This window comes from Saccopteryx leptura, chromosome 5 (genome assembly GCF_036850995.1).
Source record: "Saccopteryx leptura isolate mSacLep1 chromosome 5, mSacLep1_pri_phased_curated, whole genome shotgun sequence".
Classification (NCBI taxonomy): domain Eukaryota; kingdom Metazoa; phylum Chordata; class Mammalia; order Chiroptera; family Emballonuridae; genus Saccopteryx; species Saccopteryx leptura.
This window is the reverse complement of record NC_089507.1, coordinates 84,909,259-84,927,645: the sequence shown is the minus strand read 5'-3', so window position 1 is coordinate 84,927,645 and position 18,387 is coordinate 84,909,259. Positions and strand designations below refer to the sequence as shown.

The 18,387-nt window shown below is 36.4% G+C and overlaps 1 protein-coding gene across 2 annotated transcripts in view; it reads right to left on the bottom strand.

Annotated features, from left to right (window-relative positions):
- Positions 1–2,441: 2,441 nt before the first annotated feature.
- BANK1 (B cell scaffold protein with ankyrin repeats 1) overlaps positions 2,442–18,387 on the bottom strand; it is a 376,917-nt gene continuing 360,971 nt past the window's right edge. For both annotated transcript variants that reach the window (XM_066384875.1, XM_066384876.1), the window contains exons 12-17: positions 15,975–16,153; positions 11,369–11,432; positions 6,577–6,606; positions 5,102–5,157; positions 3,409–3,473; positions 2,442–3,156 (exon numbers count right to left, since the gene is read on the bottom strand). In XM_066384875.1, the coding sequence (XP_066240972.1) occupies positions 3,414–3,473; positions 5,102–5,157; positions 6,577–6,606; positions 11,369–11,432; positions 15,975–16,153 (389 nt within the window). In that variant the 3' untranslated portion in view covers positions 2,442–3,156; positions 3,409–3,413. The remainder of the gene's footprint in view (positions 3,157–3,408; positions 3,474–5,101; positions 5,158–6,576; positions 6,607–11,368; positions 11,433–15,974; positions 16,154–18,387) is intronic.

Here is an 18,387-nt window from a genome sequence, read left to right as displayed (position 1 = left end):
TATTGAAAAAAATCATGCACTGTAATGTAAAAATTTGAGGTCTCTTGTATTGAGAATCTTGCCTTCTGCTGCACTTAGGTGGGCGTGGTAAGCCCCTGCTTCTCCACCCTTCCTCCACTCCTTCCTCTCTATCTCTCTCAGGTGGCTCACACGTGTGGCAGGTACAGCTACATAAAGGGCTCCAATGGGGCCTCACACTAGCTCTGCGCTAATCCGCTGGGACCCACTAGGTCAGGCTTGTGATGCAGATCTCTCTTCTAAAGACTTACCCATTTAGAAAAGTAATATGCAGTAAAATACAAGTAAGTCCAAGTTATTAAAATTAGACTCCTTGAGCATTACAGAAAACAGGAAGGAACTTAGATGAGCAAACAGTGCACAGTAAGATATAATGATGGCACAAGTTACAAGGTCATTCTCATTAGAAAAATACTGAGAAGAGTCTTATTTTCTAAAAATTGGAGTCTCCATTGGTAGAATAATCTAATGTTCAATTTATGAAAATGCATTAAAGTCAACCATTCTTTGACCATTCAATGACCCATTTACCCTTAAGCCATGTGTGTTCTAAAATATGCATTCAATTATGCTCTTAGAAAATTTTGTATAACGTTAACTGTTTTTATTTTGACAGTATTCTTTTAAATGCTAATCCCATTTTACTTTACAGTCTAGGTCAGGGTTCCTCAACCTTTGCACTTTTGATATTTTGGAATGGAAAATTCTTTGTCCTGTGTACTAAAGGATTTTCCCTTTTCTCTACATATGAGATGCCAGGACTCCCTTCTCTGTAGTCACGACCATGAAAAATGTCTCCAGATATTGCTAAATGTCCAGGGCAAAGAGAACAAAATTGCCTCATTTGAGAACCATTGGTCTAGCTGCTTTCGCTTTGTTATCCTCGGAGATTGACTAATGGCAAAGAAAGGAATTAACTAAACATAAAACTCTTTGATCACATTCAGTGCCTGTTCATATTTCTCTAGAGGTCAGAGTCATGGTAAATTTAAGAACCTGAGGCAAGGGCTGGCTCTTGGCGAAAATTAGGAGTAATGGTTTGGTAACAAATCTGATCTGAGGAAGGGATGAAGAGAAAGGGAAGCTTCTGGCTGTCAGGCTTCCGGAAGCAGCAATCCAATCTGCAGCAGGCCTCTCCTGGAGGTCTCTCCTTGCTGGAAGTGACTGGGCTCCTTGGGAAATGCCCCACACCTCTGTGGGATGTTCCCATATTTCTCGTCTACATCCCTGTCCCTCCACCCTGTCCTCTGATCTTTTCTTACTAAGGCAAAGCTTCTGGTGTGTGGCTCAAATGTGATGAACAGTATTCTGTATGTTAGGGATAAAACTCAGAAATTGAAAATATTACTTTCTTATGGTGCATTTTAATTTGGGTGCATTTAATTTTGGATTACCCTTCTTCTGCCTTTGCATTTCTCTACATTTCATCTCTTCCTTCCATGCAACCGGTATGATATGGGCTTCTGATCCCCCAACTCCAACCTTATCTAACCCATGTGCTTGCTCTGGCAAAGCCTAATCTGCCAAGGATAGGATGAGCCTCAGAGATGGTTAGGTTTCTTTTTCCATGTTTCTTTGTGGTGACAAAGTACTAAGATTTCAAGGATCACGGTATCTAGCGAAAGAGGTTATTAAATGAGCTTTTTGCCAAATTTTATTCTAAGTTAGCCTAGTTCTTTAGGGTAGTGTTTTAGAGATCCTAAATTTAGATTTCCAACTATGTTAAAGATCTGAATTACACCCAGGCCTTATCTCCTGCTCCCACCCTTAACTGAGTTTTTGGTAAGAAATCTTCTAATTATATTATAATCAGGAAAGTTAGCATTTTATCTGTCACTGGATTTCACATCTTTAATAAGACTAAACCTAATGGCAGAATTGTAGGTATTAGTCACAGGCTATGGAAGTTTTTAACTGTAGAGATGATACATACATTTACATTTTATAGATGGAGAAAATTATAGAAAAGCAGTTTTTCTATTGCTTTCCCTAACTCTTTGGGTGTGACAATCCACAGAAATGAGGCTCAGTTAATGGAATAGCATACCCTTTCTTGAAAGCTTGAATATGAAACTATGCACTGAATTTCCAAATATAATCATCAGAAGCAGCTTTGATAGGGATAAATTAAACTGTATTGTTTTTTAAAATGAGCTTCTTTAAGAATATCAATAGTCTTGAGAAACCTATGATCAATATTTTTCAGATAAATTTTAAAAAATAGACTTTCCCCTCACTGTTTAGAAGCTAGAAAAACATCATTTGTGTTTATTTTACTTTATGGGCCTTACACAGTGAAATTAATCAAGTTCACTTATTTTCAAATAGTCTTGGTAGATGTCTCGCTCTGTAAACTGGCAAGTAAAGGAGCTTAGTGGTTAAATCTCATGCATTGATTTTGAAAAGTCAGAGATAGCTTTAAACATTATTTTATTTGCAGTAATTGTGCATGAAAATCATAGAATGATAAAACTGCTTTCTACTTTAAGCTAGTAAATTATGTGTAAGAAATAAATTGATGGAATTGTAACCCTTTTAATAAGAAATGTAGGTCATAGAAATGTATATTAATATGAGATATAAAAAGTTAAAAAAAGTTGTTTTCAGGGTTACATACAAATAAGCACTGAATAAGAGGTCTACAAACATGACGAGACAATAATAGTTAATTTTGAAAATAAGAAATTCAGAAAATGGACCAGCCACTTAAAAGGCAAGTATGTACTAAACAAATTTGTATTTTTATGGTTATTCTGAGAACAGGAGGAGTCATTTTTTAGGTTAGTACCTAAAACAGGCCCAATAACTTTGCTACAGAGCATTTAGTTTTTTTGTTCTTATTTTCTTTCAATTTTTAAAATGGAAAATAGCTGCTTCCATGAGAAAGTGCACTGTAAAATGCAAGAATTTCATTTTGAAAGAATGCAATTGCTCTATGGAATTCAATTGTAGGCTTGATATACCCAGATAAAGCGGATACAATGTCAATGAATTGTGGTAATAACAAAATCTGAAATCCAGAGGCCTGCTCTTTCTCTCACGGCGTAGATTTGCCCTGAAGACAGCTGGCAGTCCTAATGCAAGCCTGCTTTACCCTGAAAGCACAGTGTCTGCAGATTCTTGTTTCATTATAATAACCTGAAAACGAGAGCACAGGAAATGTATTAGTGAATAATGGATCATCAATTGAAATTGATTAGCTAGCATAAAATCACCCCCATAAATCTTTCTAAGGAATAATCACCTTTGGCTTGAAAAATACACATGTTTATTCTTTCAGAAGAAGAAAATGAAATATTTAGAGGATTCTGTTTGCTAGACAAATGATCCCTTCAAGTCTCTCCTAATACTGCATTAGGTTTGTTGTTTTTTAAATAGCTGTTTTCATACCTTCCTTAGTGATCTTTTCTGTAACAGAGACCAAATTCCTTTTCAACTTGGAGTCGAGCAGGAAGCTATGAAAAAAAAAAAAAAAGATGAAGAGGTAGCTAGCATTTCTTCATTTTTAAGGCTGAGCAAAGAAACATGATAAAGTCATAGTTGTCTTTCATAGTCATGAAAAAACAGCTTTGTAGCAGCAACTGACAAGACAACCCTTCATTTTAAAAGAATCATTGTAAAGCTCAACTTCACCAAAGTCCTTGAATTCAAATTTTATTTCCGTTTTGATGGAGAATGACCCAAGTGTTGAGAATTTGTATTCTTTTCTCTTATTCAAAATCTTCCTCCAAAATAACATGCCATAGTTGTACAGTCCTTTAGATCTTATAGAAGGATCTTTGTTGATAAAGATACTTTCACAAATTTCTGGGACTAGGTGTTACCCTGTAACTCTGCTATAGCTGAATGAGTCTAATGAATCTATATATTATAGCCTCATTAGGCCTACAGCCCATTGGTGGGCCACAGAATGATCCAGAGATGCAAATACTTCAGTCAGTCCTTAAGAGTGAATGGCTTTTATGATTACTTATGATTTAGTGACTGATGCATTAGACAGATTAAGGGTTATTAAAGTTTGGTATACTAAAGTTGGTTTATTATGAGAACTTATCAAAGGCTCTAATTCTGGCTTTAAGTAAGAAATCCAGCTGCCACATAACTTGTGACTGCAAATTTCCTACATTGTGTATACAGATAGATGGAATAACAATTTTTATGAAGAAAAATTTGTATTCAGGTCATTATCGTTGTTGTATTGAACTAGTTTTGGTTTTCAACTGCTGCTGTCTTTGTTTAGCATTATTTTTAGCTTCTGTTAGCAATTTATTTCTAGGTAAATGTACAATGTGAAGTAATGCATATTTACATGAACAATATTTTACGGTTAGTTTTCTTTCCCTCTATAACTAGAGTGTAACAACTATGTACATTGTGGCTCAAATAGACTCATCATATTCCCATTGCTAAAGATGATGTCTTTATACCTCTTCTAAGAATTATTTGGCCCATACATGCGGAATTAAGCCACAGTTTGGCCATGATGCTTTTTTCCTTTGATCAAGTTTCTTCTTTGTTTTTTTCCAAATAGTTAATTTCTTTAAATTATTGCTCATGGATTTTGCACACAAGGCTTATGTAACCTATTTTATTCATATTTTTAGAATGTTTCAAAGCATAATCAGGATAGAAGGCTTATGTTCTTTCTCAACAAAATTCTTTTTTTTTTTTTGCGTTTAATAAAAATTAAGATAGCCCTGGCTGGTTGGCTCAGTGGTAGAGCGTTGGCCTGGCGTGTGGAAGTTTCAGGTTTGATTCCCAGCCAGGGCACATAGGAGAAGCACCCATCTGCTTCTCCATCCTTCACCCTCTCCTTTCTCTCTATCTCTCTCTTCCCCTCCCACAGCCAAGGCTCCATAGGAGCAAAGTTGGCCCATGCGCTGAGGATGGCTCCATGGCCTCTACCTCAGGTGCTAGAATGGCTCTGGTTGCAACAGAGCAATGCCCCAGATGGACAGAGCATCGCCCCCTAGTGGGCTTGCCAGGTGGATCTCGGTTGGGTTCATGCAGGAGTCTGTCTCTCTGCCTCTCCACTTCTCACTTCAGAAAAATACAAAAAAAAATTAAGAGAAATACAACCTACCTTATTGTTGAAAGGTATATTATATAAAGTATTTTCATTGTGAACACTTTCATTACCTAGAAATACAAACTCTGTTACTATCTCTTTAGTCATTCATACATTTAATGACTCATTTATTTAGCACTTTAAAAAATTATATATGCAGGCCCTGGCCAGTTGGCTCATTGGTAGAGCATCAGCCTGGCATGTGGAAATCTAGAGTTCAATTCTCGGTCAGGGCACACAAGAGAAACCATCATCTGCTTCTCTACCCCTCCCCCATCTTTCTCTCTCTCTTCCCTTCTTGCAGCCATGGCTTGAATAGTTTGGGCAAAGTTGGCCCTATGTGCTGAGGATGGCTCCACAGCCTCACCTCAGGCACTAAAAATATCTCAGTTTCTGAGCAATGGAGCAGAGTCCCAGACAGGCAGAGCATTGCTTGGTAGGTGGCTTGCCATGTAAATCTTGGTCTGGGCACATTTGGGATCTGTTTCTGCCTCCCCATTTTTTACTTAATAAAAAAATTACATATGCAAAAAATAAGATATTGGTAAAGAAGAAAATTACTAAAGAGATAAAAGGGCATATTGAAAAGTCACCTTTGGTGAGTATGCCATTAATTTCTCCTATACATAAAGATCAACTTGGATAGAATACTGAGGAGTTGGTTCAGCTCAGAAACAGTCCTATACCTTTGAATAACAACTTCAACTTGATTACACCTTCTTCTTCCCTGCCTAGTTACCAGGATTTGCAGATTGCAAAATATACTAAAATATGTGTGTGTGTGTGTGTGTGTGTGTGTGTGTGTGTGTGTGTTCCTACGAGTCTCCATTGGCTCATACCACTGCCCACCTGCCTTTACCACAGGCTTTCCACTCTCCAAACCAGCCATACTGCTCACTTCTACTACTTCCCATTTCCACAGCCAGTGCTTTGGTTCAGGCCATAGACAACTGCTTCTAGATTATCCAACAGATGCCTAGCTGATGTCTATTTGCTCTTTGCCCTCAACATTCTGCATACAATCCTCCCCATCACACTAAAGTGAATGACTTTCTCAAGTGCTATTCCAATTTCATTTGCTCTATCAATAACTTCCACTCATCAAATATCAGCTCCTATTTACATATATCTTTATAGCAATTCCCATGGTATAATGCATATATACATTTCAATACATATGATGAAACTGAGGCTTAAAGAGCTTAAGTGACTTGCCAAAGGTCACAACTAATAAGTCACAAAGAGCCAGGTCAATGAGAGTTCAAAGAACAAGCTTCTTTTATTATATAACAATGCTTCTAACATTGCTATTCTAGAACCTTTTCACAATCTATTTTGGCAGTCAAGTGGTTTTGCATATATAAACACAAAAACTAAGTAAGATTTTTACACTTATCTGTCTAGTCATATTAGGCTTAATTTATATTGAAATTGATTTACTATGTGCTTTGTTTTCATCTTCAATCCTTCAACAAATACTGAGTACTTACCATTTGGATGGTGCACAATGGTGAGCTTATCTAGGAAAAAAACACATTCTGAGTTTTGCTTAATATTTTTTTCTAACCTTTCTTTTTATTGTTTGACTGCTTATCTTTAAGGTGAGCATAAACTTTCACAATCTGATTTAAAAAATACTAACTTTCCACTAAGTGTGAGAAACCATGTCTTTTACTACTTCTGTCTTTTTTCCTCCTGATGCTTGTCCTAGGGTATTCTGATTTGGATGTCTTTGACATTTAATAAAAGCTTGCTTTTTTTTTTTAGCTTGGGATACTCGATACTTTTTTGAAATTAACATTATTCAGTAATAAATACAGTACAATTCAAACATTTGTAAGTCTATACTTTTGACTAATAGATATAGTCAGTTATGCCATCTCACATCAATCCTCACCCCACACCATACCATTACTCCTGCTCACCCCTGAACTAATTTCTGTCTCATTAATTTTATCTAGAATTCCAGATAAACAAGAATCTTACAATGTGTGCTTCTTTGTGTATAGTATCTTTCACTCAGCATAAACTCTGTGAGATTCATTCATGTTGTTGTATGTACTAACAAGTATTCATTTTTACTGCTGAGTAACAAGTGAGGCAAGTTATTAAGAAGTAGGAAATTTTCCTGGCAAGTAGAGAACTGGAGACAAAGTACTTAAATAGTCAGTAATTAGCAGCCAGCTAATAAATTACAAGATTTTATCTTCCCTAACTAAAGACAATTAGGAGCAGATGGTTCACATCTCTCCTCCTCAACCAGAAAGCAAGTGGCTTAAATCTCCCTAATCAAAGAGATAAGTAACAGAGACCCAGTTAGTGGCATTAGTGCCAGCCAAACCCAAGAATGGATAAAGTTAGGGGAATAAATAACAAAACCAGCAATCAAAAACTCAATTAGAGCCAAATCCAGTAGAGAGGTGAAGCTCCCACTCTACACTCATTTTTGATACATCAGCCTAATAAAGGTCACATCTATAAAGCTAATGAATACTCTGATTGAGACCTCCCCAAAATTTTCTGCCTGCAAAAAACAGACACAAACCCTCAAGACAAAGAACCCTGTGCACTCTCCTCAAGACAAAGAACACCGTGCACTCTCTTTGAGCACACCCATGCCCCCCCGCCCTCAGGGGTGTACCTTTGCTTTCTCTCTCCTGAGCTCTAAGGGTTCTGATGAGACTTGCAATCAGAGGGGCAGTGGGGAGAGAGGTAGAGAAACAGGAAAATAAAATTCATAGAAAAGCAAAAGAAAACCATCAATAAGAACAACCTGAGATGATTCCACTGTTAACTTTAGCGATGACTTTGAAGCAGCTCTGATAAACATAATTAACTTTATAAAAATATGGTTTTAAGAAATGAATAAATATGAAATCACAGCAAAATATTGAAATTATATAAATGGAAATTATAGAAATTAAAATGATAATAAAAGAAATAAAAAACATTAGATGAGCTTACCAGCAGATTGGATATAACAAAAGAGTTAATAAAGTTGAAGACAAATCAACAGAAATTATGAAATATGATGGAAAGGAAGATAAAAAAAATCTTTAAAAAGAACAGAACCTGAGAGACATGAAGAACAATATAACATAGTCTAGTATGAACATAATTAGAGTCCCAGAGGAGAAAAGAGTGAGTTTGGGACAAAAATATTTTAAAAGAAATAATGAGCAAAACTTGCCAAATTTAATGTAAGCCACCTCCATACAGTTCGAAGAACTTCAAAAACACTAAATAGCATAATTGTTAAGATGACTCCATATAAGCAACTGTAGTAAAAGAGATAATCTTGAAAGCAGCCAGAAATAAAGACACATTTCACATAGAGGAAAAGGATGAGAATATTCACTAATTTCTTACAGAAACAATGGAGGACTACAAACAATGTAATAATATCATTGAAGTGCTAAAAATAAAAATGGCCACTTAGAATTGTATATCCAGAGAAAATATTCTTCAAAAATTTGTTGAACTAGAGACATTCTCAGGGAACTAAAATCAGAAAATTCACTGACCGCAAATTGTAATATAATAATAAATGTTAAAAATCTCATATAAGGTGAAGGAATATTGAAAACAAAGTCATATCTGCACTAAGGAATAAAGAACAATGAAAGTTATACAAAGCAGGTAGATATAAAGTATTAGGGTTTTCTTTTCCTGTCTTTCACGTGGATCTTACAGGGGCTTGGTTTTAGGCTTTGTTATGGCAGATCTGGATTAAGTCTTACTGGAAGTTATGGTCCTTAGTTTTTATATCTCTTGGTGTTCACAATAGGATGCTAGGTTTTCTTACAAAGTGTTAAGGAGACCTTTTTACTCTGGCTGGGCAGGAATGGAAATATTCCAGTATGGATTTTCTCTAACTCTGCTCAAACTCTAGTGTCTCTGTTCTGCATTCAATGCCCTAGAAACTGCTATCCTGTATATCTTGAGTGGTCTCGCTCTGCACTTGTACAGTTCATCTCTCAGCCACAGACCTGTGGGGTCCCTCACTCCCTCTAAGGCTATTTCTACACAGCTGCCGCTTCAGTGACCCACCACACACATTCCAGAAACATTAGCTGCCCTGATCTTTGATCTTTGTCTCTTCAGTTCAACAGGACTGCCTGTTTTGCATAGATTGTAGCCATAATATCAATCTCTGGGAGTCATGAGAGCTACCATATAAAATTGCTTGTCTCTAGGATTATAGTCTTAGGTTGTTTATTGTCCACTCCCTGAAATCAGTGGCCCCATATTTTTTCCCAGTATGAGTGTTCTGTACAGTGGAAGAATTTATTTGGTATATTTATTCCACTTTGGCTGGAAGGGAAGCTAGATGATTCCTAATTAGGACACCAATGATTAAGAGCATGGACTTCGAATTAAAAAAGCAATAGATTGTAGTTTCTAATCTGTATGTTTGGGGTGTCTTAGTTTCTTAAAGCCTCAGTTTTCTTATTTATAAATTGAAACTAATGCCTACCTCTAAAGGTTATTGTAAAAAAATTCGTAAGGTAATATTAAGTGTACAGTCAATAAATATTAGCTACTATTACTTAATGTTCCTTAGTAAAATTATTTATATATTTTGTAATTTTATACTTTGTTAACATTTTAATCTTATTCTACATTAGAATAGAAATCTATAGAACAGGGGTCCCCAAACTACGGCCCGCGGGCCACATGCAGCCCCCTGAGGCCATTTATCCGGCCCCCACCACACTTCCGGAAGGGGCACCTCTTTCATTGGTGGTCAGTGAGAGGAGCATAGTTCCCATTGAAATACTGGTCAGTTTGTTGATTTAAATTTACTTGTTCTTTATTTTAAATGTTATATTTGTTCCCGTTTTGTTTTTTTACTTTAAAATAAGATATGTGCAGTGTGCATAGGGATTTGTTCATAGTTTTTTTTATAGTCCGGCCCTCCAATGTTCTGAGGGACAGTGAACTGGCCCCCTGTGTAAAAAGTTTGGGGACCCCTGCTATAGAATTTAGTTATCTGTAAATTACTCCTGTGTTTATTACCTTAATTATTTTTGAAACCATTTCTGTTTTAGAAAACATTTCTAAGAGAGCTTGAAGAATTCTCTATGGAAATAGATAACAACCCAATAATATGAAAAGAAAATGAATTTTAACAGGGTGGATTTCAAAATGGAGCACTAGCTAAAAGTTATGCAATATTATTGAAAACAGAAGAGATGAAAGTTTCCAAGCTTTGCTAGTGGTTGTTAGTTTTTAATTATCTGTGCAGGAATAGGAACTTGGATAAAGAGTGGTCAGATAGTGAGAATATACTTAATTTCAATTTTAAAATATGTTTGTTTATCTTTGGAGAAGATTTACCATTTTAATAATGTTTAGCTTGTGTTAATATTAAGAGGAGTGGTTTTTGTTTTTGTTTTTTCTCCTGAGAGCAACTGTTAATTATTAGCAAGGGGAATCTGCACTGCCCAGAAACATGCTAACTGTAGGGGAAGGCAAATGGAGATTTGAAATTTAAAATGATCCACATGTGGACAATTGTGTGAACTCATTCTGTTGAGACTCTTCTACCTTATTAAAAAAGTATAACTCCTTAAAAATTTAATTCTCTGCATAATAGTTCACATATAAAAGAAAATATAGTAGAGTCATTTTGTAGCTCACATCAAGATCAAAGGAAAAAAGGCTCTGGCAGGTGGCTCACTGGATAGAGTACCAGCCTGGCGTATGGACATCCTGGGTTTGATTCCCTGTCAGGGCACACAAGAGAAGCGACCATCTGTTTCTCTCCCCTTCCCTCTCCCCCTTCTCTCCCTATACCTCTTCCACAGCCAGTGGCTCCATTGGTTTGAGCATGGCCCCAGGTGCTGAGGATAGTTCCATTAGAGTGGATCAGCCTAAAGTACAAAAAATAGCTCGATAGTCAAGCATTGGCCCCATATGGGGTTTCTGGGTGGATTCTGGTTGGGTCACATGCAGGAGTCTTTCTACTATCTCCCTCCTCTCACCATAAAAAAAAAATCAAAGAAAAAAAAAGGAATTAGCATTTATTGAATGTCCATTATGGGTCAGAGATGGTAAAAGTATTTTATATGTTAATTTATAAAACCACTTTCATATATGTATAATTATTCCTGTTTTCAGACAAGGAACCTGAGTAGCATGGATTAAAGATACTGGCTGGCCACATAGTTGGGAAGTGATTGAGTATAGATATGAACTTAGGCCTTCTTGATGCCAAAGTCCTTGCATTTTCCAGTTTATCACTCTGCCATTTTTAAATAATAGACAAATTTTACTTACCATAGACATTTTCATCTTCTGGCCTCTTCCCAAGTATGCAATCTCGCAGTTGGCGTAGTTTTTCCTAAAAGAGGAAACAAGCAGGAAACAGAAGTCAAGATTTACAAATTGTCCTAGATCAAGAAGAGACTACTGTCCCTAGTATCATCACAACTATTTTGTACTAATTTAGAACTTATAATATCTCATTGACTATCCTTGACATTTTAGATGTATTATCTTGCTTGATCCTCACAACTTCATGAAGTAGATATAAAATGTCATCATCTCATTTAACACATAAAAACTGAGATACAAAGAGGTTACATAACATGCCCAAATCCAAATCGCAGTCAAAGGTGGTAGAGTCAGGATTGGAACTCAGAGTCCAATTCTTTCAGAAGCTGTTTTACCAATGTAATACCTGACCCCATGTAAAACACGGACTATTTGATGATCAAAACCACGAGAGTGACACAACGGTGACTTGCTATTGCTGGAGCACAACTCCAGCTTCTGTAGTACACCATCCTTCCCCAGAATCCCTTCAAAGAAATAGGGACTCAACCAAAAAAAAACACACCTGGATTCCCCTTCTTAGCTAATTTGTGATATTTATTTGCTTTTCAAATATCCTGCATTGAACATCTATTCTTTTTAAGAACTATATAATATAAGCTGATATTCAAAAATCCCGTTTTAGAGGAAAATATAAGAGTAGCACTTTTTCTTAAGGGTTTCCCATGAAACATAGAAATCACATTTCCTAAATAGATAACAGTTTTCACTGCTTTACGGGAAGTCCCCTAAGAGTGGAGCAAATGTTCTTTAGGCACTCAGGGATCATGAGCGGGTGTGAGAAGAATAAGAGGCCAGGTTTTCACCTTCTCAGCTATCTCACTTTCAACTCCAAGGATTCTACATGAGTCTCATTATTCTAGAATCTCTTCTATTATTAACACTATGTTTGTGCTATTTTTTCTGTTAATTTCCTAAGATAATGTTTCTGTCAATAATAATAGAACTTTATAGTTACCTCTGATTGATTCATCTTCAGGGTGCAAATGAATATTTTTGTAAACTACAATAGTAATAATGAGAAGTGTATGGGATTGAATGTGTGTCTGTTATGAAAATGGGAGAACATTATTTTTTTTTGTTCTGACTATTGTCTAGGCCCTTATATTAAACACGAGGAAAGTGTAGGGTCTTGACAATGTTTTTTGGATAAGGTACCCAAAAGTATAAGCAACAAAGGAAAAAATAAACAAGTGTGACTATATCAGCATGTAAAGCTTTTACACAGCAAAAGAAGCCATCAAAAAACTAAAAAGAAACCTATAGAATGGGAGAAATCTTGCAAATCTTTGGTTAAAAAATGGGCAGAAAAACTGAATAAATATTTTTCCAAAGAAGACACACAAATGATCAACAGATATATGAAAAAGTGCTCAACATCACTAATTATAAGAAAAATGCAAGTTAAAAACCACAATAAGATACCACTTCATTATTGTTAGAATGGCTGCAATAGAAAAGATAACAGTGCTAGTAGAATATGGAAAAAACGGGTTCCTGAGTACTATTAGTGGGAATGTAAATTGGCTCAGCCACTATGAAAAATAGTTTGTATGTTTCTGAAAAATTAAAAATGCAACTCTATATGATCTAGCAGACTCACTTCTGAGTATGAGTATATAACAGAGGGAAGTAAAAACAGGACATTGAATTGATATGTGTACACCAATGCCCACTGCAACATTATTGACAACAGCCAAGATATGGAAACAACCTAAGTGTCTCTCAGTAGATGAATAGATAAAGAAGATGTTATCTATATCTATATCTATATCTATATAATTTATTTTTAATAAAATAATATATTTAATGGAATAGGTTTCAGCCATGAGAAATAAGGAAATTTGCCATTTGTAAAAACATGGATGAAAGTAACTTGAGGGTACTATGCCAAGTAAAAAATATCAGAGCCTGACCTGTGGTGGCGCAGTGGATAAAGCACTGACCTGGAATGCTGAGTTCGCTGGTTTGAAACCCTGGGCTTGCCTGATCAAGGCACATATAGAAGTTAATGCTTCCTGTTCCTCCCCCCCCTTCTCCCTCCCTACCCTCCCTCCCTCCTTCCCTCCCTCCCTCTCTCTTCCTCTCTCTAAAAAATTAGAAAATGTAGCAGAGAGAGAAAGACAAATAATGTATGATATTACTTATATGTTGAATCTTAAAATGTCAAACTCATAGAAACAGTGAGTAGAATGGTGGTTACCAGAGACTGGGGGAGTAGAGGATAAGTTTGGCCAAAAGGTGCAAACTTTCCATTTTAAGTTCTAGTGATCTAATGTATAGCATAGTGATTATAGTAAACAATACTATCATACACTTAAAAGTTGCTGAGAAAGGAGGTATTAAATGTTCAACCTCCCTCCCCTGCAACTAAATGGTAATTATGAAATGATGGCCATGTTAGCTAGCGATATAATGATAATCATTTTGCAGTATATAAATGTATCAAATCAATACTTCCAACACCTTAAACTTATACATGTTATATGTCAATTATATCTCAATAAAGCTGAAAAAATATAAAGGAAAGAACTGACTGATACCTCTAATAGTATTCAGTCAGAATTCTAAACTTTTGGCTCTATGAAAGGTAACCTTAGTGCCTGTTTTTGAATTTACAGCTAAATTACTTTATTTTTCATAAGCATTAATCATATTCATTACCCACCATTGTCCCTTTATATATATTAGATAAGTCAGCTCAGTCTCAAAGTAGTGAGTATGGACCACCTTAAATTCTTTCTAAAAAAATATTAAATATAAATACATAAACAAAAATAAAAAAAAACAAGTGTTTAATAAAACAACTAGTGAAGTCATTTCCAAAATGTATTTGGGTTAGATTATTCTAAATTGTAAACTTTATTATTGAAGGGTCAATAAAAAAATCAGATGAAGTACAACTGATTTATGTGTACAAAATTCATATAATCTAGCATTTCTAGGAATGTGATTTGCATGTCTGCACTTAATTAAGCCTATTGTACCCATTTCAGGATAAGAGGGATGTTTGATGGTGATGGTATTGGAACAGACTGAGAGGCACGGACAGCTATCAGTTGCAGAACCCAGCAATCAGCATTCTTTCACATCTGTTTGACAAAATCACTGGCCTTGCTTAGCACTGCGAGTCTGAAACATGTCTGACCACCAGCCCTTAACCCGAGCTGCCCTTAGAGATACATGGTTTCTGACATGGGGTCATCTCGGATGTACTTGAGAAGTCCCCGTACTTAATCTATCTCCTGTTTATATGCCATATTGTTTAAATTTTACTATGGGATTCATTTTTCTGTTGTCAAAAAATATTTTCCTAAGCATTGTTTTTAAATAAAAAATAATCCCTTGGGAAAAATAGCATACTAAGCTATTAATGATTATTTATACTTGGCCTAAATTAGTTAATTTAAGTATGTTTTATAAGACAACTTCCTGGCAACTGGTTTCTAAGACAAGGGGACATACTGTAATGACAGAACAAAAACTGTTGAAATGCTTTGGGGATAGGAAGGCCTTTTGGATACTTAGAATAAGGTCTGGATACCCCTTACTGAGAAACATCACAGGGTGTATGTGGTATATTTTTGTTTTCATTCTCATCTTTGAACCACCTACTCCAATTTCCTCTCAGGATATAAATTATATCTATAGAAGACAAGACTAAACTTATCTGAATTTAATGCTCTTGACATCATTTCTCTGAAGAACCTTTGTGTACATATATATAAATACATAAATCTATATCTATTATATATATATATAAAGGTTAAAAAGAATACTTATTACATTGCTTTTAGGACTACTGCCTGATACAATTTCAATCATTCTTGTTTCTTTTAAGTTTGGTCTACATAATACACTATTCTGAATGCTGAGCACATATTAGTGTAAAGAAGCTTTACCCTAGTTTCATCAATGAGATACATAAAATATTCACTATACTAATGACAGCCTTAGAAGTTAAGTAGGCCCTGGCCAGTTGGCTCAGTAGTAGAGCGTTGGCCAGCATGTGGATGTCCTGGGTTCGATTCCCAGTCAAGGTACACAGGAGAAGCAACCATCTGCTTCTCCACCTTTCCTCCTCTTGCTTCTCTCTCTTCTCTTCCCGCAGCCATAGCTTGAATGGTGCAAGTTGGCCCCAGGAGCTGAGGATGTCTTCATGGTCTCTGCCTCAGGTGCTAAGAAAAAGCTCAGTTGAGCCACGGAGTACCTCCAGATGGGCAGAGCATTGCCCCCTAGTGGGCTTGCCAGTGGATCCTGGTGGTGTATGCGGGAGTCTGTCTCTGCCTCCCTTCTTCTCACTGAATAATATTAGCTCTGATACATTGGGTCTCAGCGTGGAGTTCACCAATGTTTTGTAATCATGAAGTTTGGATATTTTCTAACTCTTAACTGGTAATTTGAAAACACTTTTTTTTGGGGGGGGGGGCTATTTAAAAACAAAAGAACAGTTATCTGTATTCCTTATGAAGACTCAACATTTACAAAGAGGCTTGGAGCTTTTTAGTGACAGAATGTTCCAGAAGGGATTGGGGTCAGTCAGTCTTACCTGCTGAATCATCTCGAGGCCAGTCTTTCCTATCTGCCACTGTTTAAATTTCTCAAGGGCTTGATCCACAGACAGTTTCCCACTCTTCACTTTCTCCTGCAGGAGGATGAGTTCTTCCTGCCCAGCAGCCAGGCAGCCCCTCACAGGGGAATAGACTGGACTCTCCATCCAAGGTCTGTCTACAATATAAGGGGAGGGGGGTTTAACAAGAAGTCAACATATGACAACTGGAAAAGAAAAGAATCTGAAAAATAAGCAGTTTGAGTTTCTTGTTCTTACTGGTCTATGAGCAGTTACAGAATAAATCAGCAGAAATTTTTTTAATGATTTTCTTTCTAAATGTGTTTATGCCTGGCACTTAGTGTTACGGTTAAAAACAAGCTGTTGCATCACTGAAAAGAAAGAGAAGAGGAAGAAGAGGTAGCGAAAGTCCAGCACTGCTTTGTGGTAGGCAGTGCCAACCTGTGGTCTTCTTGTGAGGATTACTTGAAAATGTGTACAAAATACTTATCACAGTGCCTGCTACATAGTACACTAAATCAATGTTAGCATTATTATTAATAATAAATATTTGTGGGATAAACAGAATCTCTTTACCTTTGGGAAAAGAGATCTCAACCAAAATCTTAATATGATGAGAAGGTCAGGATCATTTGTGTCAATGGAAAAAAAAAACTTCCAAACCTGTAAGAATTTTTTATGAGTTGATTTGAGCCAATCTGTCGACAGTTGCTGGGAAGCAAAATGTCAACAGATTAAGAAAATGCTCTGGCAAATGGTGATTTCACCACTTATTTTATATAACAGACTCAAAGGGGAAAGTGTAAGGGGTTACATGAAATTGGTGATAGATTAGGGAGGCAGGAGAAAGCGAAACCCATGTGGGGGAATCTCTGGGATTGAATAAAAGTGAAAATGTATACACTAAAACCTCTTTTAGGTAGGGAGGCACCAGACCAGCAGGTTAATTAACATGATAATAGTAACAATGAAAGGGTTTGTTGGCTCCTGCTTTGGTAGGATGCCTGCCCTGAAGGGGCAGAAAAAGAAGATTACCTCCACACCTCAAAGGCATGTTATCAGGTACATTATTGCAAATGAAAAAGGCAACAGACAGCTTCAAAGCAAACACTGACTATCCTTCAGATAGAGAATAACTCCCTAGGACATGACTACCCACCATAAAATGCTTTTAGTTAGAAAGGTTTGATTTAGACCAGGGGTAATCAACTTTTTTATACCTACTCTCCACTTTTGTATCTCTGTTAGTAGTAAAATTTTCTAACTATCCACCAGTTCCACAGTAATGGTGATTTATAAAGTAGGGAAGTAACTTTACTTTATAAAATTTATAAAGCGGAGTTACAGCAAGTTAAAGCATATAATAATAATTACTTTCCAAGTACTTTATGTCAGATTTTCGCTAAGTTTGGCAGAAAAATTTTTATAAAACAACTTACTATAGTTAAATCTATCTTTTTATTTATACTTCGGTTGCTCCGCTACTGCCCACCTTGAAGCTGGAACGCCCACTAGTGTGCGGTAGGGACCAGGTTGACTACCACTGATTTAGACCATCTTGTGTTTACCTCAGTTCCCTGAGTTCACAAGGCCATTGTGTAGGCTTTCCCTGAGCTTGTCAGGTTTAGTTCATGGCCACATCTTGATTTATTAAAAAAAAATTTTTTTTAGTCCACATTTGAAAATTTATCCTAAAACATTTTAAATAAATAATTGCTGGTCATTTTGTAGTGAATGGCTTTCTTTTCAAAAATTTAATTTTGGAGCAATCCATGTAGTATTTTTTAGTATAAGAAGAACGTTAGATGGTCCAGTTGTCTGTGTGTGGCTGCTAATGCCACACCAGATCCTGTCCTGAAGTACAGTGGTGGTACGGCAAAACATAGGGGAATTGACTGTTTTATTTGCCTTACGTGACATTTGAAGTTATATATATGAACCACCATCTGCATGCATTTAGGAATGTTATGTGCCCTCCTCGCTACCTTAATTTCTGTTACTCTTAATGACCACTGGATGGTGTCACACTTGTGCTACCAGTCTGGCTGCAGAACTCGTTTATGTGTTTGTACTTTCTCATTGATTTATTTCCATGAAGTCCAACATACTTACTCTCTTACCTCAGGAGAGACTGGGTTACTTAGCAGTGGCAGCACATGTGTTAGGCATGGTGAAATCTAAATATGCCATCAAGTCTAGAAGCAGAGAATAGGTAGTCCTGCCCAATCTGTACTAATGAGCTGGCTGTCTCTGGAGAAATTGCTCCTTACTGGGGTCCCTTCTTCAAGAAAAAAAGCGATCAACTAGACTGGACCTACAGCAGACTGACAAGGACTGGGGAGATGGGGAGGGCATTAAAATTCTATTGTAATAAGATTCTTTTTTATATACT